A 20,691-nucleotide genomic window follows, 5' to 3' on the forward strand; every position below is an offset into this window, starting at 1 on the left:
GGATGTTTCTTCTTTTAAAAAAGACACTTGCAAGAGATTATGGTTAATTATGCTGTGAGTGCTTGTATCAGACCTAAATGAAGAATGCTGGTTCTTGATACTTGATCTTAGTCATCTTTAAGTGCTTCCTTGTTTAACTCACTTTGCAGACAACAGTGGGCAACTAATAAACAATGTTATAATTGCCTGTTGAATGAGTATCTCTTCTATGGAGAAGCAAGGTCTTCATGTGCATCTCTGGAGTTTGCCAATCACTCCTTATATCTACTAGATAAATTTTGGGGAGGAGGCAGGAAGAGAAATGGGAGAGGAAAGGAAAGAGACTTTTGATCATTTTATTCATTATGTTTCTGACATGATGAATACAGAATAATGACTCTCTGATGTTTTCAAAAACTCCAAAATAGAAAATTTCAAGTTTTCTCATTATTGTTATGATACTTACCTTTATACTTGGAATATGTACCTTCGCTAATCCAAATGGAAGGAATCACAAAACCACTGCATAGGAAGGATGCCAGTGAAAGAACCCACTTTATTTTTGGAGACTAGACAAGATGATGTGAGAAAAATGAGAAAAGAAATGTTTAGAGTAATTTGACATTTGCACATGGTTATGAAATCTAAGCAAGCAGAACCAAATCAACTCCAACAGTACTTCAATTAATTAATGGATAATAACCAAGAATAATTTATTTCAGCAGAAAATTTATCATTAATAGAGTAAAGAGAATCATGTCATTATCTTCATCCATATAAACTAGAATTTGATAATATCAAATATCCATAAATGTGGATAAAAACGTTTTTGCCAACCTAGAAATGGAAGAGAATATGCTTAACCTGACCAAGAGCTATCAAAAATGGGATATATAAAAACAGTAAGGCAAAAGAGTTAGAAATGTATGTAAAATACTTTAATAAAATAGAATTAAAAAGCTATTGTTTAAAAAGATGTTGTAATAGGATAATAATACATAGAATTTGGACATGTGATAAAATGTTGTGAATAAAATACATTTGGAAAATAAAAACTTTTAAAAGTATAATTGCTCTATTAACATAGAATATAGTCAACTTTTGAAAGCAGTTGGAACATGGTAAGGGCAAATTTAAGATTAAAATGAGTAAGAAGTTAATACCAGGATGTTCAGTTACTATCAATGAGGTTATTTTGCATTATTGACACATCTTTGAAATGCAGGTTATTATAAAGAACTGAGGAAAAGATCCATGAAGTACGACTAGCAATTTTAGAGAAACATAGATGTCAAAAGACCTTTTAAGAAGGCACAACAGTTGTCTACAGTGATTTTCAGAACAGAAAAGAATTGTATTTCATTAGCTGTGACTTACTGAGTTTGAAAATTACTCTGGGTCAGGTTTTAAAGAAGTTACAAATAGCTTGTGAGCTCCATTAAGATGGAAGTTCTGAGGAGTAGCATCTAGCTTGAGTTCACTGGGAGAAAATGATCCCGGGAAGCCTCATGACCATTCTGACAGGACTAATGAATTGAGTGACCCCCCCAAAAAAGATTTAGTATATGTGAAAAATACACGTAAATTTAGAAATGTGCTTAATCAATCACACCGTATTGTCTGGTGAAAACTTCCATAGCTCATCCATAATGCACTTTTCTCTGTCATTTTTAGCTTTTGCTAGTTCTTTTCCTATCCTGTTTCTGCTCAGATTAATGATGATCAAAAGCTGATAAGAATTATCAACAGAATTATCAACAGAAAGCCCTCTCCTTTGTTTCTTCATTAATACCCATTCCCCTCATTTCTTCCACTCTTAAGAGGTTGCTTCTAATTTTGTTGTCTCTGCCAAGTTAAAAGGGATACCCTATGTTGTAAATTCATCAGTCCCTATCAGCTTGATGAAACAATGTCTGTTTCTCAGTGTAGCCAGCACCTCTGGGAAACACATTCCAGTTATCTGGCAAAATTGAAGTGAAAGTTGTTAAGTGGCTTTAAATTCCTCCAGGAACAACTCACTGGGTTTTGAGGAGCTTTTTATTTAGCTAACAATGTTACAAGTGTCTCACGTTAGAAACATCGTATTAGGTGGTAACATTTCAGTTAGTTTCTCTTCACCCGTCTGTGTATGTCAAAAGCACATGAAAACACTAATACCTTAATGTGATGACGTGGGTTCAGGCTTCCTATCAAAGGGGCTGCACTGACATGTTGCTCTAGTGTGGCTCTAATCCTCGAAGTGATGACTGACCTGGTGTTTGCCTCCTGCAGCTGACTACGGACGCCGACGTCCTCCCTTGTTTTTCCTGAAAAAATCTTTCTGGTTTCAACACCAAAGGACTCATCATGTGGCCCTTGAGAATGAAATAGAGTCTGACCCTGCATCTGATGACTCTTTCGAACCAGTGTCTCCCGAGTTTCGTGGGAAAGAAGCCATCAGGTAACACATAAATCACACGGAGGCGTCAGTGGAGAGCAGGCCAGAGACTGCTCTTCCGAGACCAGGGATCCAGGCAGGCAAAACCCTCACGCAGACATCTCCTGCTGTGCCCTGGTGCTCACCTGCAGCAGCCTGCTGTGTTCAGGAAAGGTTGCTCTCATTCTTCGCAGCACTTGGTTTCCTCCCATTCTCAGCGTTTGCACTCACGAATGTTTCAAGGTGGTGTGATAGCCATCAGCAAATAAGCAGCCCTTCGATTTCCACTTTTATCTTTTGGCTCTTGGTGCTTCTCTTTGTGGTTTTCTCCCCCTTCCTCTGTCACTCTCTTTGTGACAGACACTACCAGGTCTCTCCCGGTTTCAGCTCCTCCCTCTTTTGTCATTCACTCTGACCCTCCCGTTTTTCCTTTCCTGGCTTCCTGGCTTGGAATAAGACGAGGAGAAAAGGCAAGAGATGCAGAGAGGGGGAGAGAGACATTCCAGAGAGAAGGGAAGGGAATACGAGAAGTTAGAGGGCCAGGGCCAGGCCTATCTTCCCTCTAGGATGATGCTTTGTTCAATGCTGGTCGCTTTGGGTCCCAACGACTTAGAAAACTCTAGTGCCGCAGATCTTGGCTCAAATTTTGTTCACCATTCATCCCTGAATGGCACTTTTCTGATCTACCTCGTCCGCTATGTATTTTAGCTCTGAGTATTTATGATGCTCAATGTCTCTAAATATTTAGTTTCTTAAAATATATGTCCCATATGAACAGAATGCGAAGAGTAGTATTCTCTCAGCCTTATGAGTTAGTACCGTGTTCTCAAGAATTGTGACCTCCCTCTAAGCTGGCCAGAATCAGGTTCTGGCAGAGAAGTCACAGAAGGCCTTGGATGATGAAAGAAAGTGTTTTTATTTGCCCAGTGGGCATGGAGGAAGGTATTGAAGGTTTGTGAATTGTGGATAACAAGATCGATCTTATGCTCTAGACAAATTGTTCCCATGAGTGGGGAGAAATTGGAAGCAGAATCTCACATAGCTGCCTGTCAGGACAGTGCAGAAGGTCTTGTCTATCAGGGGGCCGCTCAAGACTGCCTGTTCTGCTTCACTGCTGTGGCCTGGACGGCATCCAGCAGACCAGTGCATAGCGTTCTGAAGTTCTGGGTCATTCTCTGTGTCCCAGAGGCCAAGACAACTGGGTTCATAATCACTCCTCAGCATATAAGGCAGAATGAAATGTCGATCAAGCTATATTGGGTTGACCGGGCTCAGTGGCTCAGCCCGTAATCCCAGCACTTTGGGAAGCTGAGGTGAATGGACTGTCTGACCTGTGGCTTTGAGACCAACCCCGGGCAGCTTGGTGAGACCTCGTCTCTACAATCAATAAATAAATTAATACATAATAAAAATTAGCCAGGCGTGATAGTGTGAGCGTGTAGTTCCAGCGACTTGGAAGGCTGAGGTGGAAGGCTTACCAGAGCCCAGCAGGTCGACATCGGGGTGGCCGTGAGCGTGCCACTGCCCTCCAGCCCGGCGATGGAGTGGGACACCAACTCAAAACACACACACACACACACCGCTGCATACGTTCACAGCATGTTTTGCTTGCCTGTGGAATGTAAATGTCACATGATGATTAACTGTCACCGTTCACCACATTTGCCAATTCTCAGGTAGACCGATATTGATCATCCCAGATTAAAGTATTTAAATGGTCTTCACCAGGCCTGACTGTCTTCCCGAATGTGGAGAATCTCCCAGGTCAAAGTGGCCCTCTTGGCAATGACAAAACCATTTTCTTGCCGTACTTTCCTCAATAGCCTTCTCCCAGGACAGCGCAAATGTTCTGAGCTGTCTCTGCTGCCTTTACTCTGTTAAACTCAAACAGAAAAACATGTCGAAAGTGAACTTCATGAATTTTGAGTACATGGCACTTGTAACAGAGCTACATCTTCTTTAGTTCACAGATAACACTAATTTTCTTCAAATCTGCAAATTGCAAGGCATATTCCCAAGCACAACATTGTCACTCCACATGACACATGATAAACAGACTCCCAGCACCGCCGTGATGCCATGCCAAAAACAAAACTACGAACTTATGCATCAACCTAATATTATCACACTAAACACCTAATCTGGAATCTACTGCCTAAACACTAAAGTTAAGCTCCATCAAAACATATGGAAAAAACCCATCACCCATAGTGCTTAGATGCAATAAGTAATAAAGCAAGCTGATATCAATTATGCCTGAAAAAGAAGAACTGGAGGAAAAACTCACCTACCGTCTGGTTAATTGTGATAATGCAAGAAAACAATGCAAATGAAATCCACAGCATCTGGCTTACACTAGACCTTCTACTCATTTAAAATCTTTTATTGCATGCACTCTTTTAAAAATGTGTCTTTGTTTTAAATCCTTTTCCGTGCCATCTTTCTCCTTCCTCAAGCTTCACCGTGTTCCAAGTATTTTGTGCTCTACATTTATTCTCTGATTTACTCCACATTCAGTCCTGTGGGTTAGTTAAGGTTGTCACCCCCATTTTCCTGCTGAAGAACTGAACTTAATGACTTTCGAGTACATGGCGTTTGTAACAGAGCTAGCAAGTGGTACAACTAGGACTCCGCCCAGAACAGCTTGATGCCAAAGCCCCAATCTCTCTGCTGCGGTGTGCTGTTTCTCTTCTCTCCTCTACCTTAGTGTCTCCTCACCAGCGATTTTGTCTCCTTGTATCCAGTCATCTGTCCCAATCCTCATAACAACATATGTTTGAATGCTAGCTATGCCCTCCATATTTAACCTGTTCAGCGTACAGTGGTCAGGGATGCTCTTTTGAATGACACAGCCTGGATGCTTCTGCCAGTGCCTGCAGGAAAGAAAGGAAACCTCAGGTTTTCTTTTAGGCTTTGATCAAGCCTCAAATACGGGATTTAACCATCCTCTGTTCATTTTTACAGTTTTCTGAAAACATTTTCCTCTTTTTTTCAGAATCAAAAATCTTAAAAAAGAATATACAAGAAAGCATGGAAAAGTAGAAGCTTTGGGAGGTAATAAAATAGCGTTCCATTTGATATAGCTGCTTGATTTAGTGACGGCTTCACTGTTGTAGCATCTTGGTGGGGATTAAGATCGGGTGTCTCAGACATCAAGACGCTCTTTTATTTGAACACAACACATAACAATTTTAAGAAGTAGTGTACTATTAAGAATCTTTTGTGTTTGGAAGATATATGATGGTGTCATGAAATTCTTTGTTTCCATCTCATCCTATGCTCCAGTCTTAGGTTTGGATTTCTTTAGACAGTCTCCTCTTAATGCTACAACTTTTATCCAAAACATTGTTAAATGCATAATCACCTATTGATGAGGCTATAACTATACAATGTTGAGAGATCACTTTAAAAGAATTTTAAGACAAACTTTATTTTGAATATGCTGCAGGAAATTATAAAAATTTTAGAGACTGTAAAGTTAATATGTAGGCTCTGAGTGTATTTATTTTGAAACCATGCCAGGTCTGGTGTTTGACATCTATGAAGGCCAGATCACAGCCCTCCTCGGTCACAGTGGAGCTGGAAAAACCACGCTGCTAAACATACTTAGTGGGCTGTCAGTTCCAACATCAGGTGAGAGGACAGTTATCCAAGGACAATAGCATAAGCAAATGAATTACCTGTGCATTTTATGAATTAGTTTCCTAAGTTAACTTTAATAGTTTTTAACTACTCATTACACTCAGGCATTCAAGAGTAAAGTTTTAGAAGTTTCTCTTTTTAAATTGAGTTGTATTATATTTATTTAGAAAAATATTGTTTGCATTTTAAATATTTCATAAGTAGCTTTATGATTATTCCGTTACTAACTGGCATCCCAGCTGTATCAGATGTCACTGTGAACATTGCAGCTGTGCACTCCTTACAGGTAAACGACGCTGAAATAAATATAATAATTGATATACATTGTATTCCATTCTACAACCTCTTTGGTGAAGCATGACACATTGTCCTAATGGTAAATCTCAACTTTTTGCTTACAGGTTCGGTCACTATCTATAATCACCCACTTTCAGAAGTGGCTGAGCTGGAAACTGTCACTAAACTCATGGGAATTTGTCCACAATCCAATGTGCAATTCGGCTTTCTCACTGTGAGAGAAAATCTCAGGCTTTTTGCTAAAGTAAAAGGAATTCTGCCACAGGAAGTGGAACAAGAGGTATATGAACATGTAGACACACAGACATGAAAATTAGATTGTTTACCTAAAAAATTATAAATGTATTTGTGTTGTTTCTACACAATTCATCATCTACAGGTTGGGTTAAAAAGGCCGTTGTAAAGATCAGGAAAAATAATTGTACTTTTTTTTTCCATTTTCATTTTTTAAATTTCAAAGATGTGGGTACAATTCAGAATTAGGTAGATAAGTGATCACTGTACAGGTAGAGTTTGGGCATTCCTTTGGTCCCCACTTTGCCTGGTTTGAGGTCAGGCACCCTTATTGATGTTATGTGATCCCCCTCCCTGGCAGTGTTCTGTTCTGCCACTGCCAATACCTTTCTTATAGTATGATAAATGTTCAGGGTCTGCTTACAAGTGAGAACATGTGGTACTCAGTTCTTTGTTTCTATGATAGATTAACTGAGTATTATAGACTCTAAATCCATCCAAGTTGCTGTGGGTGGAGCAGAATAGGGATTCAAGAAGGACAAAATATGGACTTTGCCTTTTCTTGGTCAATCTGGCTAGGGGTCCATCAATTTTGTTTATCCTTTCAAAGAACCAGCTTTTTTGTTTCAATTATTTTTTTCTGATATGTTTGTTTTCTATGTCCTGTATTTGGGCTTTTACTTTGGTGACCTGGAGTCTTCTGCTGAAGTTAGGGTTTTGGTGGTCTTATCTTTCCAGCTTTCTTAGATGGATTTTTAGACTGTTAACATGCGGTCTTTCTATTTTTCTTGATGTATGTTCATAGAGATATGAATTCCCCCTCTTAGTACTGCTTTCATGGCATCCCAGAGGGTTTGACAAGGTGTATCTTTATTTTCACTGGTTTTCAGGAATCTTTTAATCTCTGTTTTGATTTCTGTGTTGACCCAGGAGTTGCTCAGCATCATGTTATTTAGTGTCCATGTCTTTGTGTGTTTTAGGGGAATTCTGTTGGAGTTGATATTTATTTTTATTCCTCTGTGGTCTGAGAAAGTACACAGCAGTATTTCGATTATGACAATTTTTTATGCTTGATTTATGGGCAAATATGTGATTGATCTTGAAGTACGTTCCATGTGGTGATGAGTAAAATGCATATTCTATGGTTGTTAGGTGGAGTGTTCTGTAGTTATCTATTAAGTTCCTTTGGTCAAGTGTCAAGTTGAGGGTCCATATCTCCTTGTTGATTTTTGGCCTTGATGATTTAACTAAGGTTTAGGTTAGATCCCTAGATATCATAGTGTTAGAGTCAATATCTTGTTTTAATTTACTTAGTAGCTGCTTTACAAAATCTGGTGCTTCTGTGTTGGTGCATATATATTTAGGATGAATATTTCTTGTTGATGGAATGAACCTTTTATCTTATGTAGTGTCCTTCCATATCTTTAAAATTTTTGATAGCATAAAGGCTGTTTTAAGCTTTAAATATTAAGATCATGACTCCTACCTTCTTTTGTGTTCCATTTGCCTGAACATTTGTTTTTCATCTTCTTACTTTGAATGTGACTGCCCTTTGTAATGAGATGCATTTCCTGGAGCATGTTGTTGGGTCGTGTTTTTTTAAATCCTGTTTGCCATTCTTTGTCTTTTCAGTGGTGCATTTAGTCCATTCATGTTCAAGCTGATTATTGACATGTGAGAGTTTATCTGTCACGAGGAACTTATAAAGTTTATTGTTATAGTTGTTGTTGTTTGCTTGTTGGTTGGTTGGTTTTCTTTTGCTTTTTGTGTTGATATATGTGTGTTTTCAACTTGCAGTCAGAATGCATGCTGTGTTGATTCTCTATTTTCCTGCATTCTTGGGAAGAGCATGGTCATTCTTGTTTTTCTTTCTTCAGTCCTTAATACATTCTTAAGCATCTCTTGTAAAGCTGATCTGGAGACAGCATAAACTCTTAGGGATTGAATGTCTGGGAAGGATTTTATTTCTCTGTCACTGATGAAACTTAGCTGGGTAGGACATTCTTAGTTGGAATTGTTTATCTTTGAGAACTTTGAAGATTAGTCTGCAGTCTCTTCTAGACTGTAGTGTTACCATAGATAAGTCTGCTGCTATTCTAATTGGTCTTCCCCAGTAGGTAGTCTGAACGATCTCTTATGCTGCCTTTAGGATTTGTTCTTTTATATCTACTTTGTGTAACCAAATTGCTATATGTCTAGGAGTGGTCTTTTCATGTGATGCCTTGCAGGAGTTGTCTGAATCTCTTGTGTTTGGATGGTCATGTGTCTGATAAGATGAGAGAAATTTTCTTGGATGACCTCATGGAATGTTTGTTCCAGTGTGGTCTCTGTCTCCCTTTCTGCCTCAGGAATGCTGATCAGGTGTAAGTTTGGTCTCTTATTATAGTCACACATCTTGTTGAGGCTTTTTTCTGCCTTTTTTTTTTTTTGAGTTGGAGTCTCTCTCTGTCGCCCAGACTGGAGTGCAGTGGCCACTCCCGGCCACCGCAGCCTCGCCTGCTGGGCTCCAGCAATCCTTCCACCTCAGCCTTCCGAGTAGCTGGAATTACAGGCATATGCTACCATGCCCAGCTGAATTTTTGATTTATTGTAGAGATGAGGTCTCGCTGCCCAGGTGGGTCTCGAACCCACGGACTCAGGCAATCCCCTCACCTCAGCCTCCCAAAGGCGCGGGATTACAGGCTGAGCCACTGAGCCTGGCTTGTTCTGTCTTTTTAAGCTTCCTTTCTATGTTTTTAACCATCTAGTTAAAAACAGGTTAGTTTCATATTTCAATCTTCAAGCTCTGAGATTCTTTCTTCTGTTTGGTTAATTCTGCTTTCCATGCTTGTCAGTTTGTTATTTTGTTTGCTGTATTCTTTATTGCCTTCATCTCAGTTATCAATTCTTTCACTCTTTATTCTTGCCTTTCTTCATTTTTATTCATCCTCTCCTTCTATACCTTGATGTATGGATTTTTGGTTTGAGATCAATCATTCTGGAGACTCTTCATTGCTTGAGTTCTGAAGTCTGTATTCTCAGGTACTATCTTTCTAGGGGTCTGGGGGGTATCTATGTTCTTCCATTGATTCTTCTTCATTTATAATGGATTTCTCCCTCCCGCCCCCACCGTTTTCCCTTCTTTAATTCCATTGCTCAATGACACCCTTATCAGAGGGGTAGCCTTCACTTCCATTTGCTCATCCCCCTAGTCTTCCTTGGGTATAACTTCTGGATTTGTTCAGTTTTGAAGCTGGGCTAGGGTGGAGGACTGTGCTGTCTTTTTGCAGTTTTGAGACTAAATTAAGGTGTAATGGGGAAAGCTATGACTCAGAAGCTACCTGCAGATTGCAGTATCCTCTGATTAGGATTTGGGTCCCCTGGAACAAGCTTCCCACCACCTTACAATATGTCCATGCAGTGGGAATATATGTATGCCTACTTGAAACCGAATGAAATAAGAGGAAGGAAAAGAACAGAGAAAGAAAGAAGGGAGAGGAAAGGAAGATGAAAAGAGGGAGAAGAAGAAAAACAGACAGTCAAGCAAATGAACAGATAAACAAACAAAAAACAAACAAAAGCTGACCATGCGTTCACCCATAAATATACTTATATGCAAAAAAAGAGGGAGAAATAGGGGCAAATCAAATCAGAAGACACACACAGAAAATATGTATAGAGAGAGTGGTGGGGACAAAGAACTCCCTTTTGTGACTGTTTCTGGAACTTTAGGGTCCTTTTCTTTTTTGTTTTCTTTCTTTTCTTTTCTTTCTTTTTTTTTTTTACTGGCATATCCCCAACACTGCTGCTTTTGACTTGTTGCCATGGTAGGGAATGAGCTCGGGTCTCTAGACCCTCCTCTCTGCTCTCAGCAGGCAGACCAATCAGGCTGCTCTCCACATGAGTCAGACACCCCACGGACTTCTGGGAGAAGGAGGGTGACTCAGATCCGGATTCACCCCAACTCATCTGCTGCTATGTCTCCCATCCTGATTGCAAGCATCTGTGTTTGGTTCAGTGTGGGGGTTGGGGAATCTGTCTTTCTGGTATCACGCAGTTGGTGTATCCTCTCTGGGCCAACTATGGTCGATGCAGAAGGGTGTGGAGTTTGCCCCTCAGTCTCAGGACACAGGCTGCTCAGAATTGGGCAAGCTAGAGCAGGTCGCTGCCTGGTTCCAGGACAGAGAAAACGGCATTAGCCTGCATCTTATCCGCAGGCAGGACTCAGCTCCATATTTCCTCCCTGCTTTCTTCGTGATCCCTGCTGCCAGTGCCTGGCCTGTTGCCACAGGTGGTGGTGTGGGCCAGATGTGAAGAGGCAGCTGATCTCTGCTGCCTTTTCCTGAAAGATGCCTTGAGAATGGCAGATGTTCCTGCATGTGGGGGGCACTGAATTCAGAACAGTGATAAATTGCAGCTGCTTCTCCAAGGGAGCCCCAAGTGCTTGATCCTGTGTCTCCCTTCATTCAGACATTTGCTCACCCACTTGCACACACAAATGGATGCAGACTCATCTTTAAGGACACTCGCCCACGCAGGAACTCACACATACTGACCAGTTACATCTCCATCTTGTCCCCTGTCTCCGATCGTATTTTTTAGATAATCATTCTAGGCTTTGGACTAAACAGTCTTTATTTGGCTAGGTACGGCGAGCTTTGCAAGAATTGAAGATGGAAAATATTCAAGATATTTTGGCTCAGAATTTAAGTGGTGGACAAAGTAGGAAGCTAACTTTTGGGATTGCCATGTTAGGAGATCCTCAGGTAAGTCAGGCTAAACTTACTGATGAAATTGGGTTAAAAACTATGAACTTATTTTATTAGATCAAGCTTAATTTGCAAATGACAAATGTAAGAGAACTTCTATGACAAAGTGTCAAGTACTAAGGTATTTCTCCCAAATACTTTTACAAGTACCATCCTTTTTAGAATAATCTTGCCTGGAAGAGAAGAGTGATTTTGCATGCTTTTCTGCTGGCCAGGTTTTACTCTTGGATGAACCAACTGCTGGCATGGATCTTCTCTCACAGCACCGAGTATGGGATCTTCTGAGAGAGAGGAGATCAGACAGGGTGATTCTCCTCAGTACGCAGTTCATGGATGAGGCTGACAGCTTGGCTGGTAATTTTTTTTTCATGTATCTTATTGAGAAGTTAGGAGGATGTGAGAAACATGAAGAGGCGTGCTCCACAGTTTGTCTCCCTCGGGCCCACCGTGGGCCAAGACAGGAGCGTCTGCATCCCAGAGGACTTGACCCCAAGGATATAATTTGTTGTGTTGGATATTGAAGTCAGGTTAATTGAAACAGATCCTTTATATGCATAATAATTTTTCTCAATATGCTAAAGGATAAACTAATGTAATTTATCATTGCAGTTGTTGGATGACAAAGAAAGTGGTTTACATATGGCAAGAACTGTAATGTGTAAATGTTAGTGTGTTACACTCATAAAATTCATCATTTGTTCATGGATTTGCTCTTTTATGAATAGTGAAGGAATAACTCAATGCGATGTATCTTTCGGTTCTTTCTTAAATAGATCGGAAGGCGTTCATATCCAATGGGAGGCTGAAGTATGCAGGCTCTTCGCTAGACCTGAAGAAAAAATGGGGCATTGGCTACAATTTAAGGTATAGTCCTTAACAGTGGAGACACAGCATGCTGAAACATGCTGGAGATGGGTGATACCAGTATCAATATGGCAAAGCGGGCTATACTGCTATTAAGTTCATTTTAAGAGAGCTGTCTTAGCATTAAGTCACAGTTGCTCTCTTTTTTAGATAGAAAATATATGTGAGGTTATAGACACTGAAAAGATAAGGATAATTAGCCTCGGCTTAAATAAAATTTTCACAAAATATTCTCATAACATATTGCTTGCTAAGGGTCATTTACTGCTATTCCAACCCTTTATTATATCATATTTTAGATGTCTATTTTGTTCATCTTGACCATTTAAATACCCTCCTCTCTATTTTCCCAAGACTTCATTTTCTCCCTCATTCCTTTGCTTTTTCTTCTCTTCTCAATAACAATTATTATCTTTGTGAAGTAATATCTATTAATATTGATTGTTGGCTGTGTTTTAGGCACTTGCTAAGATACATTTAGAATACTCATATTACCATATTTAATCCTCTAAATAAATATAAGAAGATGCTACGATCAACTTCCTTTGACCAGTGAGAATACCACATCAGGCAGTTTTAATAATCTGCTAATTTCTTGGGCTTATAAGTAGTAGAGTATTTGGATCAAGGTTACAGATGTGATGTGAATTGCTTCTTATTCTTTGGACTAAAATATTAACATTTCTTTAAAATAATTTGTCACTTCATACAGTGAATAAACAAATAGAACCCCCATTATTTACTGCAAATGCTTAACCTGATCAAACCTACCATTCCATCATTATTGCTTGTTGCAATCTAATTGAACAGTATCCTCTAACTAAAATAAACCACTCCCTGTTCTTGTAGTATGCTCCATAGCTTAATTGCCTTGTTTCTGCTTAAAAGGGGGTGTCTACCTCACATGTCTTCCTTCAAAACCATCCAAATCTTATCCATTCTTGAAGGTTTTTTCTAAATGCTTTTTTCTTAATTAGCATTCTCTTTTCTGTCTCCCTAAATGCACTCTTTTGAATTGTTGCCTTAAGAAACTTAATTAACTTCTTTGATGCTCAGTAACTTCATTTATAAAATAGTGGTAATAATACCTACTTTGCAATTACAGCTAAGAAATGCCGAGTAAACAAATGCTTGACAAGGTGCAAATAGCTCATCTAAGTTAACTCCCTCCCTCTCCCTCTCTGCTTCCATAATATATTGCTTTATATTATCATTATGTTACAACTTCTTTAGGGAAGCTATTGTTTTCTTCCTGTTTTGCATCCTTTTTTTCTGTTTTGCATCCTTGATAGCACTTAGTACAGGGCCTTGGAGACACAATAGTTTTTTAAAATCAATTATTTATGTTTGTGTCATTGGTCCATTGTGATGTTCTCTTCACTCTGTCTTCTCAGCACATCTCAGTGGCTATGACTAACAATAGAGTCTCTAAAATCCAATAAGTTAATGGAGAACTTTATATTCTTATCAAAAGACAGACCAGCTTAGACTTGAATAAATTTTGGACAAAAATGATAAAATTAGCTAACATGTATAGAGGGCTTACTTAGTGCAAGACCCTGTGCCATCTCATATATAAATTATAATTCAGTCTTTGGAAGTCTTTTTGAGATCTAGGTATTATTTCATCTCACAGATGAAAAAACAACAACAACAAAAAAAAATGAATGCTCAGAGATGGCTAACAACTTGCCTGAGTTCTAGAGTCTGCATTGGCAGGATTCAAGGAACGTATTCTTAATGGCTGTCCCAAATTATCTCCCATTTTTGTTTTCTCGTGTTTGTTAACCTGGAGAATGTCTTCTTAGAAACCCCCACCTCTTTACTAGCTACCAACTAGGCCAAAGTTACAAAACAACCTGCCATATGTAACAGCCTAATCGCTAGACTTTCTCCCAACTGACTTAACCACTAGCCTTAGGTCCCCCCTAACAATGCCAACCACAAAGTTTTCCCCTCAGACCCTATAATGGTGCCCTAGTCTGTAAGCAGCAGGGGGTTCCAGTCTAATCTGGTGCTCCCATCTACAGGTCTCCTACTTGGAATAAGCCTGTGTTTCTGTTGATCTGCCCACCTCTCCTCTTCCTCTCTTCTCCACTCATTTTCTTGACTGAACAGCTTTCAGGTTCTAGTTTTTGCAGAATTCATACATTTCTGCAAAGGGAGTCTTTGAGTAAGGGCTTTTCAGTAGATGGTGACCAAAATAAATATTCTCTTCTACCCTACCCCAACCAAGATCTGGCTTAATATCTCTTTTCTCCAAGCAAGAGTCCTTGAGCTATCTCATCTGACTTACCACTTTTTAGATTAGTCCCTCTGACATGTTGTACAGATTAAAATGTGTAGACTATAATCGGATTTTACATCTTGCTTCATTCAGTAAATTAGACCTTGTTTTGTCTCGTACATATTAACGGAGATATGATAGAGATTAATATTAATGAAGTGACAAGCACATAGTATATAGTTGCAAAATTGTTTTTAGAAATAGATTAGGATAAAAACTACTTTAACGTACTCTCTTTAAATGTTAGTGTGCATCTGAATGAAATGTGTGATCCGGAGAGTCTAACATCACTGGTTAAACAGCACATACCCGATGCCAAATTGACAGCACAAAGTGAGAACAAATTTGTCTATATTTTGCCTTTGGAAAGGACAAACAAATTTCCAGGTAACAAAATGTAGAAACCACAGAATGATTTGGGAATGGTGCTACTAGTAATAACAGTGGTGATGAGAATGATAGTTAGTTTTAATACGTGCCAAGCATTAACTCATTTAATACTTCCATCCCCAAGGAGGTCACTTTTTTATTTTTTTTATTTATTATTTTTATTTATTTATTTTGAGTTGGAATCTCACTCCATCGCCCCAACTGCAGCGCAGTGGCACGCTCCCGGCCCCTGCAACCTTGACCTTCTGGGCTCTGGCGAACCTTCTGCCTCAGCCTTCAAAGTAGCCGGAACTACAGGCACGCACTACCACACCCAGCTAATTTTTTGATTTATTGTAGAGATGCGGTCTCGCCAAGTGGCCAAGACGGGTTCTGAACCCACGCACTCAGGCACTCCACTCACCTCGGCCTCCCAAAGCGCTGGAATTACAGGCTGAGCCACCGAGCCCAGCCCCCAGGAGGTCACTTCTAATGTTAGTTTCTGATGTTATCCCCCGGCTGCTTATTCGTAAACCAAGGCATGTACGTGTTAGTAGACTTCGCGTCACAACATGTGTGATTAAGAGGTGCAGGCTAGCAGCAAACTAAAATCCAGATTATTTGGGAAACTGGTTTCAGGAATGAACGAAAGAGCACACTCAGAGCAGGGAGAGTTCTGTGAATGCAGTAGCAGGCCACTGAAGGAGAGCACAAGGAATAACACACAATGGTGGATTGTTTATAAGCACCATCACATAATGGAATCATCCAAGTTATTAAAGACAATTAAGATAGACCTGCATGCTTCCCATCATTCTAAGGTTCACAACTCAGCGATCGTTGCAGAAGCCTGAGCAACCAGTTTCATTAGCACTTTTCTTTCACAACTCCCAGTGCATTGCCTCCTTTCCTAAAAGAGTTTTGAGGTAGATTACTTTTATTTTTTTAAAGTATAGCCTATAAAAATGTGTTTACCTTACCAAGTTCAAGGAATTTGTCAACTCTTAATGGAGGATACTGGAGCCACTGTTGCATGCTTGAATTGTTAAGTCTCCTGTAATCGTGGTCAAAAGGAAACAGCACCAGACAAGCATGGACAGCGATTCAGAGCTCAGATGCTAGGGCCAGATTAGATTCAAATTCCAGAACCTCTGTTTCCTCATTTGTAAAAAAAGAAAACCCCAATAGTACTCTAAGGGGTTATGAAGATTAAATTATTTAGTAATTTCATTTTATTATTAACATATTAAATACAAATTATGAATATAAATTAAACATAAATAAGGTATCTGGAATAATATCTGTGTATAGTATTGCATCAGGTTTAAGAAACCCTTAACTATAGGATGTACCACTAAGAAGGAAACAGAAAGATATAATGCTGCTATTTAAAATATTATTTACCATCATTTATGATCCCTCTCATTTCAGATATGGTAAATTGTGATGAAATGTATTCACCTTAGAATCAGTAAAATAATGGCATACAATGCATACACAATATCTTTGACATATGCATTACTTATGAAAACAGAAATGTTTATGAAGACCACACAGGGAGGTTTTATTTGATTGCTTATTATTTAATTACAAAGGGGATGAGCAATCTAGAGAAAGATTGAAAAAGAACCAACCACTTAGGTTGATGTAAGAGTTCATTAGAAGCTATGAATACATCAGTATTTTTCTTTATCCAATACATAATTAAGATTGAAACCTTAAATCTCTCCCAATATTTGAATTAGTTTATTATTTTTATCCAACTTTCAGTTTTCCTGAACTGTTCAAGGATCATTCACAACATCATTTTAAAATAATCCTTCAGAAGGACCTACTAAACCCCTTTAAGGATCTAAGCTCTTTAAAGGCTCCTGTGTAATTTTCACATCATGGTTAGAGAGGCTGAAATACACACACACACACACACACACACACACACACACACACACACACACAGAGAGAGAGAGAGAGAGAGAGAGAGAGAGAGAGAGAGAGAGAGAGAGGCAGATAGCAAGCACACAAAGTTACACAGACATACTTTGTCTTTTCCTTTAATTTGTACATTTGTAAACTAGGAAATATTCAGTAGCACTTAATTATTTTTATAAATGTTAATTCTTTTGTTATAGTTCCCTAACAATTGGAATATGAAAGAAGAAATCTCTATTCTATAGAAAATATTATGTAATTAATTGAGGGTTAATAACATAACAGGAATAACATTTAATAATATGTTAAATTTTTTTTTCAAAAAATACGTATGTAATTTCCTAAGAATAAAAAAGGTTTAGATTGAACTTGGATTTTTTTAAAAAGATGTAACTAATAATAATATACATTATTTTAGAAATAGAGGAGCATCTAAATCCCAGTTTTGCTTCTGATGAGTACATTTAGCTTCTCAACAATATTTTCTGTTTTTTTTAATACAGTTATTACTAATATCATTATAAATTATATTCTTTCATCTATTTTTGTGCCTACTTTTAGACCTTTTCAAGGATCTTGATAGATGTTCTAACCGAGGCATTGAGAATTATGGTGTTTCCATAACAACTTTGAATGAGGTGTTCCTGAAATTAGAAGGAAAATCAACTGTTGATGAATCAGGTAAAAAAAACAATAAATGGAGGTGGGGGGAAGAAATAAACTAAAATTTTATCTTTTATGCAATATTTATCTTTCTGCACAATTGAAAATATGTTTTGAATGATAAGATTATAAGCTTTGGTTGGTGCTATGATCAGGATGGTTTTAGGAAAATTAATAGCAGAAAAGAAATGTGAAATACAGCAATGTATATAACGTTGTCCTCATAGAGCAGACAATCAATGTATGGTGTAGTATTACCTGAATATAGGTGCTACAGAGAATAAAAATAAGAGTTTACATTGGCATGCATTTTTCTTGTAACATTTTGAAGGTATTATTCCAGTGTGTTCAGGATTCAGTTGTCAATGTTGAAAATTCTCAGTCTATGAAGTCCATTATTTTGTCCTTTTTTATGGGTGTGTAATATTCCATTGTATATACGTGCCACATTTTTTTTCTCCAGTCCACTTTCTTTTTTAAAAATTTATTTATTTATTATAAAGATGTGGGGTACAATTCAGGGTGAGGTATGCAGACATTGATCATGCAGGTACCCTTGTGGATGAGGTGTGCCTCTCCCTCCTCTAGCAGTTTTCCTCGACTGCCAGTCCCACCCCTCCCTTTGGACGGAGGTGGAGATAAACATACTTGGTGATCTATCACAGAAACAAAGACTGAATACCAACGTTCTCACTCATAAGTGAGATCTGAACACTGTTATTATTTTACCATTTCTCTCTCACATGTATCCATTAGAATGTGTGCTTTTTAAAGTCAGAGTCCTCATATTGTATTGCTCATTGTATCTCCAGCACTTTGTTAATAAAATAGCATGTAATTGATTAATAAAAATTAAAAAAAAATTAAAATACACAAAAAACTTAAAAAAAGAAAATCCTTAGTCTAACTGTTATTCCTTGGAAAGTATTCAATCTTTACTCTCTTGATCCTAAGATGGATCCTTATTTCTGGTTACTGTCTTCTTGCTTTGTTTACTCTTCACTGTACTTTTCATTTTTATTTTTAAATTTTCTGGGTTATTTTATTGATCAAGATTTTTACATCTTTCTTTCCCTATTTTGTTCATTTTTGAAGTTATATACTTGATACATTTTTTGGTGGTTATATTTAACTTTTGTTCATTTGTTCTTTTCTTTTTTTTTTGAGTCTCACTTGGTCGCCCAGACTGGAGTGCAGTGGCCGCTCCCGGCCACTGCAGCCTTGACCTGCTGGGCTCCGGCGATCCTTCTGCTTCAGCCTTCCGAGTAGCCAGAATTACAGGCATGAGCTACCACACCCGGCTGATTTTTTTATTTATTGTAGAGATGAGGTCTCGCTGCCCAGGCGTGTCTCGAACCTGCGGGCGCAGGCAATCCACTCACCTCAGCCTCCCAAAAGCACGGGATTACAGGCTGAGCCACCCAGCCCGGCCATTTGTTCTTTTCTTAATCTCCAGTGTGATGGTATATAGTGAACTTTTTTTTTTTAAAGTGTTTAATCAGTGGTGTTCATTACACTGACAATACTATGCAACTACTACCTCTGTCTAGTTTCAAACATTTTTCATAGATCCAGAGGAACATTTTGTAACCATTAAGTAATCACTCCCCTCTTCCCTTCTCCCCATTGCCTGGCAACACCTACTCTGCTTTCTGTCTGTCATTGATTTGCCTATTGTGGATATTTTATATAAATGGTACCAGACAGCAAATGGTATTTTGTGTCTGGCTCCTTTCTCTTAGAATAATGTTACCAAGTTTTATCCATGTTATAACATGTATCTTTGCTTCATTCCTTTTTATGTTCAAAGCAAAACTTATTACATACAGATGTCTTCCCTTATCCTTAAGGGATGCATCCCAAGGCCTCGTTAGATGCCTGACACTGTGAATATTACCGAGCCCTATATATGCTATGTTTTTTCATATACATACCTCTGATAAAACTTAATTTGTAAATTAGGTACAGTAAGAGATTAACAACAGTAACTAAAATAGAACTATTATGGCAATATGCCAGTATCACTACTTGTGCTTTGGGGCCATTACTAGATAAAATAAGGGTTACTTGAACCCAAGCTCTGCTATACTGCAACAGTTGACTATTAAGTGAGTAACAGGTAGGTAGTGTAGACAGTGTGGATATGATGAACAGAGGGATAATTTACATCCTGGTGGACTGAAATAAGATGGTACAGGATTTATCGTGCTATTCACAATGCTGTGCAATTTAAAACTTACAAAGTTGTTTATTCCTGTAATTTTCCATTTAGTATTTTTTGGATTGTGGTTGACCACAGGTAACTGAAATCATGGAAAATAAAACCTTGGATAAGAGGGGACTGTTGTATTCAACAATTTCTTTTTCCATTCCTCTGTTGATGGACATTTGGGTTGTTTCTACCTTTTAGCCATATTGTTATGCTATGTTGGCTATTGTATTGCTATGAACATTCATGAACCAGTACCCGAGTCTCTAATTTAAGTTATTTTGGAAATGTATCTTAGAATGAAATTGCTGGGTAATATGATAATTCTGTGTCTAACCCTTTAACCCTTTGAGAAGCTGCCAAACTTTTCTACAATGGCTACTCAGTTTCACATTTCTGCCAGCAATGCACAAGTGTTCTGTTCATTACATACTCAACAACACTTGTTCTTGTTTTTTTTTTATTATGACTATCCTAGTTAGGTATGAAGTGATATGTCTCTATAGGTTTTTATTTACATATTCTTTTTTTTTTAATCAATATTTTTTATTATGGTTTTGTGGGGTACAGTTAAGGGTTAGGGGTACAATTATGTTTCATTCAGGCACCCTGTTGATAAGAGGTGTTTTCCCATCCCCCGACAGATATTTGCTACTGTTAATCCCATCCCCCTCCCCCCCCCATAGTTTCCCAGTACCGTCAGTCATTTTCTTATAGTATTACATTGGATGTTCAAGGTCCATTATATGAGTGAGAACATGTGATACTCGGATCTTTGTTTCTGTGAGAGGTCACTCAGTATTATAGACTCTAGTTCCATCCAGGTTGCTGCGAAATTCATGATTTTGCTCTTTTTTATGACTGCGTAGTATTCCATCGTGTATATGTACCACTTTTTTTAATCCAGTCCTCTTTCGATGGGCAGCATGGTTGTTTCCAGTTTCTTGCTATTGTGAACAACGTGTGATAAACATACGTGTGCAGGTATCTTTTTTATAGAGTGATTTGAGTTCTTCAGGGTATATTCCCAGTATGGGGATGCAGGGTCATATGG

The 20,691-nt window shown here is 38.4% G+C and overlaps 1 protein-coding gene across 1 annotated transcript in view; it reads left to right on the forward strand.

The window, feature by feature from the left end:
• The window catches only part of LOC103263352 (ATP-binding cassette sub-family A member 9-like), a gene marked incomplete at its 3' end in the record, with an annotated part of 43,992 nt that extends 26,546 nt beyond the window's left edge, over positions 1 to 17,446 (forward strand). Inside the window, exons 10-18 of the mRNA XM_008061034.1 lie at positions 2,251 to 2,419; positions 5,391 to 5,449; positions 5,918 to 6,028; positions 6,439 to 6,614; positions 11,194 to 11,313; positions 11,532 to 11,670; positions 12,090 to 12,180; positions 14,715 to 14,854; positions 17,327 to 17,446. Of these exons, the coding sequence (XP_008059225.1) occupies positions 2,251 to 2,419; positions 5,391 to 5,449; positions 5,918 to 6,028; positions 6,439 to 6,614; positions 11,194 to 11,313; positions 11,532 to 11,670; positions 12,090 to 12,180; positions 14,715 to 14,854; positions 17,327 to 17,446 (1,125 nt within the window). The remainder of the gene's footprint in view (positions 1 to 2,250; positions 2,420 to 5,390; positions 5,450 to 5,917; positions 6,029 to 6,438; positions 6,615 to 11,193; positions 11,314 to 11,531; positions 11,671 to 12,089; positions 12,181 to 14,714; positions 14,855 to 17,326) is intronic.
• Between the last annotated feature and the right edge of the window lie 3,245 nt (positions 17,447 to 20,691).

Source organism: Carlito syrichta, unplaced genomic scaffold (genome assembly GCF_000164805.1).
Source record: "Carlito syrichta isolate Samal-C Ts95f unplaced genomic scaffold, Tarsius_syrichta-2.0.1 Scaffold304923, whole genome shotgun sequence".
NCBI lineage: Eukaryota > Metazoa > Chordata > Mammalia > Primates > Tarsiidae > Carlito > Carlito syrichta.